The sequence below is a fragment of the Oncorhynchus nerka genome, unplaced genomic scaffold (assembly GCF_034236695.1).
Source record: "Oncorhynchus nerka isolate Pitt River unplaced genomic scaffold, Oner_Uvic_2.0 unplaced_scaffold_844, whole genome shotgun sequence".
NCBI lineage: Eukaryota > Metazoa > Chordata > Actinopteri > Salmoniformes > Salmonidae > Oncorhynchus > Oncorhynchus nerka.
In genome coordinates this window covers 244,200-251,699 of record NW_027040434.1, presented here as the reverse complement: position 1 = coordinate 251,699, position 7,500 = coordinate 244,200, and the positions used below count along the sequence as shown (strand labels likewise).

The 7,500-nt window shown below is 32.3% G+C and overlaps 1 protein-coding gene across 1 annotated transcript in view; it reads right to left on the bottom strand.

Moving 5' to 3' along the window:
• The window catches only part of LOC135571030 (protein diaphanous homolog 3-like), a 51,940-nt gene that overhangs the window by 12,508 nt on the left and 31,932 nt on the right, over positions 1-7,500 (bottom strand). The window contains exon 10 of the mRNA XM_065016844.1: positions 266-382. Within this exon, the coding sequence (XP_064872916.1) occupies positions 266-382 (117 nt within the window). The remainder of the gene's footprint in view (positions 1-265; positions 383-7,500) is intronic.

Here is a 7,500-nt window from a genome sequence, read left to right as displayed (position 1 = left end):
ATGAGGAGGAGGAGGAGGAGGAGGAGGAGGAGGAGAATGAGGAGGAGGAGGAGGAGGAGAATGAGGAGGAGGAGAATGAGGAGGAGGAGGAGGAGGATGAGGAGGAGGATGAGGAGGATGAGGAGGAGGATGAGGAGGAGGAGGATGAGGAGGAGGATGAGGAGGAGGATGAGGAGGAGGATGATGAGGAGGATGAGGATGAGGATGAGGAGGAGGATGATGAGGAGGATGTAGGTGTGTGCGGATAGAGGCGGAGAGATCTTACCGGACAAAGTAGTCGTTCCGGATGAGCATTAGGTGTTGTAGGATGGAGAGGAAGTAGACCTCTGCTCCGGTGTCCTTCACCATACTCTGAATCACGTTGAACACATCTCCCACATCAGTACAGACAGAGTTAAGGACTCCTCTCTATCAGTAATTATACATTATAATAAAACTAAAGGTACAGACAGGGTTAAGGACTCCTCTCTATCAGTAATTATACATTATAATAAAACTAAAGGTACAGACAGGGTTAAGGACTCCTCTCTATCAGTAATTATACATTATAATAAAACTAAAGGTACAGACAGGGTTAAGGACCTATCAGTAATTATACATTATAATAAAACTAAAGGTACAGACAGGGTTAAGGACCTATCAGTAATTATACATTATAATAAAACTAAATGTACAGACAGGGTTAAGGACTCCTCTCTATCAGTAATTATACATTATAATAAAACTAAAGGTACAGACAGAGTTAAGGACTCCTCTCTATCAGTAATTATACATTATAATAAAACTAAAGGTACAGACAGAGTTAAGGACCTATCAGTAATTATACATTATAATAAAACTAAAGGTACAGACAGAGTTAAGGACCTATCAGTAATTATACATTATAATAAAACTAAAGGTACAGACAGGGTTAAGGACTCCTCTCTATCAGTAATTATACATTATAATAAAACTAAAGGTACAGACAGGGTTAAGGACTCCTCTCTATCAGTAATTATACATTATAATAAAACTAAAGGTACAGACAGGGTTAAGGACTCCTCTCTATCAGTAATTATACATTATAATAAAACTAAAGGTACAGACAGAGTTAAGGACTCCTCTCTATCAGTAATTATACATTATAATAAAACTAAAGGTACAGACAGGGTTAAGATATATGGTATTGTAGAGATATGGTATTGTAGAGATATGGTATTGTAGAGATATGGTATTGTAGAGACTATAGAGACATGGTATTGTAGAGATATGGTATTGTAGAGATATGGTATTGTAGAGAATATAGAGACATGGTATTGTAGAGATATGGTATTACAGAGACTATAGAGATATGGTATTATAGAGACTAAAGAGATATGGTATTGTAGAGATATGGTATTGTAGAGATATGGTATTGTAGAGAATATAGAGACATGGTATTATAGAGATATGGTATTGTAGAGACTATAGAGATATGGTATTGTAGAGATATGGTATTGTAGAGACTATAGAGATATGGTATTGTAGAGATATGGTATTGTAGAGATATGGTATTGTAGAGATATGGTATTGTAGAGACTGTAGAGATATGGTATTGTAGAGATATGGTATTGTAGAGACTATAGAGATATGGTATTGTAGAGATATGGTATTATAGAGATATGGTACTGTAGAGATATGGTATTGTAGAGATATGGTATTGTAGAGATTATAGAGATATGGTATTATAGAGATATGGTATTGTAGAGACTATAGAGATATGGTATTATAGAGACTATAGAGATATGGTATTATAGAGATATGGTATTGTAGAGATATGGTATTATAGAGATATGGTATTGTAGAGACTATAGAGACATGGTATTGTAGAGATATGGTATTGTAGGTATTATAGAGATATGGTATTATAGAGACTATAGAGATATGGTATTGTAGAGACTATAGAGACATGGTATTGTAGAGATATGGTATTGTAGAGATATGGTATTGTAGAGACTAAAGAGATATGGTATTGTAGAGACTATAGAGATATGGTATTGTAGAGACTAAAGAGATATGGTATTGTAGAGACTATAGAGATATGGTATTGTAGAGATATGGTATTGTAGAGATATGGTATTGTAGAGACTAAAGAGATATGGTATTGTAGAGACTATAGAGATATGGTATTGTAGAGATATGGTATTATAGAGATATGGTATTGTAGAGACTATAGAGATATGGTATTGTAGAGACTAAAGAGATATGGTATTATAGAGATATGGTATTATAGAGACTATAGAGATATGGTATTGTAGAGATTATAGAGATATGGTATTGTAGAGACTAAAGAGATATGGTATTGTAGAGACTATAGAGATATGGTATTGTAGAGATATGGTATTGTAGATATATGGTATTGTAGAGACTATAGAGATATGGTATTGTAGAGACTATAGAGATATGGTATTGTAGAGACTATAGAGATATGGTATTGTAGAGATATGGTATTGTAGAGACTATAGAGATATGGTATTACAGAGACTATAGAGATATGGTATTGTAGAGACTAAAGAGATATGGTATTGTAGAGATATGGTATTGTAGAGATTATAGAGATATGGTATTGTAGAGACTATAGAGATATGGTATTGTAGAGACTATAGAGATATGGTATTGCAGAGAATATAGAGATATGGTATTGTAGAGATATGGTATTATAGAGACTAAAGAGATATGGTATTGTAGAGATATGGTATTGTAGAAACTATAGATATGGTATTGTAGAGACTATAGAGATATGGTATTGTAGAGACTATAGAGATATGGTATTGTAGAGACTAAAGAGATATGGTATTGTAGAGATATGGTATTGTAGAGATTATAGAGATATGGTATTGTAGAGACTATAGAGATATGGTATTGTAGAGATATGGTATTATAGAGACTAAAGAGATATGGTATTGTAGAAACTATAGAGATATGGTATTATAGAGATATGGTAATGTAGAGATATGGTATTGTAGAGACTATAGAGATATGGTATTACAGAGACTATATAGATATGGTATTGTAGAGATATGGTATTACAGAGACTATATAGATATGGTATTGTAGAGATATGGTATTGTAGAGATATGGTATTGTAGAGATATGGTATTACAGAGACTATAGAGATATGGTATTGTAGAGGTATGGTATTGTAGAGATATGGTATTGTAGAGATATGGTATTGTAGAGATATGGTATTGTAGAGATATGGTATTGTAGAGATTATAGAGACATGGTATTGTAGAGATATGGTATTGTAGAGACTATAGAGATATGGTATTGTAGAGATATGGTATTGTAGAGATATGGTATTGTAGAGACTATAGAGATATGGTATTGTAGAGACTATAGAGATATGGTATTGTAGAGACTATATAGATATGATATTGTAGAGATATGGTATTGTAGAGATATGGTATTGTAGAGACTGTAGAGATATGGTATTATAGAGATATGGTATTGTAGAGACTGTAGAGATATGGTATTGTAGAGACTATAGAGATATGGTATTGTAGAGACTATAGAGATATGATATTGTAGAGATATGGTATTGTAGAGACTATAGAGATATGGTATTGTAGAGACTATAGAGATGTGGTATTGTAGAGATATGGTATTGTAGAGATATGGTATTGTAGAGATATGGTATTGTAGCGACTATAGAGATATGATATTGTAGAGATATGGTATTGTAGAGACTATAGAGATATGGTATTGTAGAGACTATAGAGATGTGGTATTGTAGAGATATGGTATTGTAGCGACTATAGAGATATGATATTGTAGAGATATGGTATTGTAGAGACTGTAGAGATATGGTATTGTAGAGATATGGTATTGTAGAGACTATAGAGATATGGTATTGTAGAGACTATAGAGATGTGGTATTGTAGAGATATGGTATTGTAGAGATATGGTATTGTAGAGATATGGTATTGTAGAGACTATAGAGATATGGTATTGTAGAGATATGGTATTGTAGAGACTATAGAGATATGGTATTGTAGAGACTATAGAGATATGGTATTGTAGAGACTATAGAGATATGGTATTGTAGAGACTATAGAGATATGGTATTGTAGAGACTATAGAGATATGGTATTGTAGAGATATGGTATTGTAGAGACTATAGAGATATGGTATTACAGAGACTATAGAGATATGGTATTGTAGAGACTAAAGAGATATGGTATTGTAGAGATATGGTATTGTAGAGATTATAGAGATATGGTATTGTAGAGACTATAGAGATATGGTATTGTAGAGACTATAGAGATATGGTATTGCAGAGAATATAGAGATATGGTATTGTAGAGATATGGTATTATAGAGACTAAAGAGATATGGTATTGTAGAGATATGGTATTGTAGAAACTATAGATATGGTATTGTAGAGACTATAGAGATATGGTATTGTAGAGACTATAGAGATATGGTATTGTAGAGACTAAAGAGATATGGTATTGTAGAGATATGGTATTGTAGAGATTATAGAGATATGGTATTGTAGAGACTATAGAGATATGGTATTGTAGAGATATGGTATTATAGAGACTAAAGAGATATGGTATTGTAGAAACTATAGAGATATGGTATTATAGAGATATGGTAATGTAGAGATATGGTATTGTAGAGACTATAGAGATATGGTATTACAGAGACTATATAGATATGGTATTGTAGAGATATGGTATTACAGAGACTATATAGATATGGTATTGTAGAGATATGGTATTGTAGAGATATGGTATTGTAGAGATATGGTATTACAGAGACTATAGAGATATGGTATTGTAGAGGTATGGTATTGTAGAGATATGGTATTGTAGAGATATGGTATTGTAGAGATATGGTATTGTAGAGATTATAGAGACATGGTATTGTAGAGATATGGTATTGTAGAGACTATAGAGATATGGTATTGTAGAGATATGGTATTGTAGAGATATGGTATTGTAGAGACTATAGAGATATGGTATTGTAGAGACTATAGAGATATGGTATTGTAGAGACTATATAGATATGATATTGTAGAGATATGGTATTGTAGAAATATGGTATTGTAGAGACTGTAGAGATATGGTATTATAGAGATATGGTATTGTAGAGACTGTAGAGATATGGTATTGTAGAGACTATAGAGATATGGTATTGTAGAGACTATAGAGATATGATATTGTAGAGATATGGTATTGTAGAGACTATAGAGATATGGTATTGTAGAGACTATAGAGATGTGGTATTGTAGAGATATGGTATTGTAGAGATATGGTATTGTAGAGATATGGTATTGTAGCGACTATAGAGATATGATATTGTAGAGATATGGTATTGTAGAGACTATAGAGATATGGTATTGTAGAGACTATAGAGATGTGGTATTGTAGAGATATGGTATTGTAGCGACTATAGAGATATGATATTGTAGAGATATGGTATTGTAGAGACTGTAGAGATATGGTATTGTAGAGATATGGTATTGTAGAGACTATAGAGATATGGTATTGTAGAGACTATAGAGATGTGGTATTGTAGAGATATGGTATTGTAGAGATATGGTATTGTAGAGATATGGTATTGTAGAGACTATAGAGATATGGTATTGTAGAGATATGGTATTGTAGAGACTATAGAGATATGGTATTGTAGAGACTATAGAGATATGGTATTGTAGAGACTATAGAGATATGGTATTGTAGAGACTATAGAGATATGGTATTGTAGAGACTATAGAGATATGGTATTGTAGAGATATGGTATTGTAGAGACTATAGAGATATGGTATTACAGAGACTATAGAGATATGGTATTGTAGAGACTAAAGAGATATGGTATTGTAGAGATATGGTATTGTAGAGATTATAGAGATATGGTATTGTAGAGACTATAGAGATATGGTATTGTAGAGACTATAGAGATATGGTATTGCAGAGAATATAGAGATATGGTATTGTAGAGATATGGTATTATAGAGACTAAAGAGATATGGTATTGTAGAGATATGGTATTGTAGAAACTATAGATATGGTATTGTAGAGACTATAGAGATATGGTATTGTAGAGACTATAGAGATATGGTATTGTAGAGACTAAAGAGATATGGTATTGTAGAGATATGGTATTGTAGAGATTATAGAGATATGGTATTGTAGAGACTATAGAGATATGGTATTGTAGAGATATGGTATTATAGAGACTAAGAGATATGGTATTGTAGAAACTATAGAGATATGGTATTATAGAGATATGGTAATGTAGAGATATGGTATTGTAGAGACTATAGAGATATGGTATTACAGAGACTATATAGATATGGTATTGTAGAGATATGGTATTACAGAGACTATATAGATATGGTATTGTAGAGATATGGTATTGTAGAGATATGGTATTGTAGAGATATGGTATTACAGAGACTATAGAGATATGGTATTGTAGAGGTATGGTATTGTAGAGATATGGTATTGTAGAGATATGGTATTGTAGAGATATGGTATTGTAGAGATTATAGAGACATGGTATTGTAGAGATATGGTATTGTAGAGACTATAGAGATATGGTATTGTAGAGATATGGTATTGTAGAGATATGGTATTGTAGAGACTATAGAGATATGGTATTGTAGAGACTATAGAGATATGGTATTGTAGAGACTATATAGATATGATATTGTAGAGATATGGTATTGTAGAGATATGGTATTGTAGAGACTGTAGAGATATGGTATTATAGAGATATGGTATTGTAGAGACTATAGAGATATGGGATTGTAGAGATATGGTATTGTAGAGATTATAGAGACATGGTATTGTAGAGATATGGTATTGTAGAGACTATAGAGATATGGTATTGTAGAGATATGGTATTGTAGAGATATGGTATTGTAGAGACTATAGAGATATGGTATTGTAGAGACTATAGAGATATGGTATTGTAGAGACTATATAGATATGATATTGTAGAGATATGGTATTGTAGAGATATGGTATTGTAGAGACTGTAGAGATATGGTATTATAGAGATATGGTATTGTAGAGACTGTAGAGATATGGTATTGTAGAGACTATAGAGATATGGTATTGTAGAGACTATAGAGATATGATATTGTAGAGATATGGTATTGTAGAGACTATAGAGATATGGTATTGTAGAGACTATAGAGATGTGGTATTGTAGAGATATGGTATTGTAGAGATATGGTATTGTAGAGATATGGTATTGTAGCGACTATAGAGATATGATATTGTAGAGATATGGTATTGTAGAGACTATAGAGATATGGTATTGTAGAGACTATAGAGATGTGGTATTGTAGAGATATGGTATTGTAGAGATATGGTATTGTAGCGACTATAGAGATATGATATTGTAGAGATATGGTATTGTAGAGACTGTAGAGATATGGTATTGTAGAGATATGGTATTGTAGAGACTATAGAGATATGGTATTGTAGAGACTATAGAGATGTGGTATTGTAGAGATATGGTATT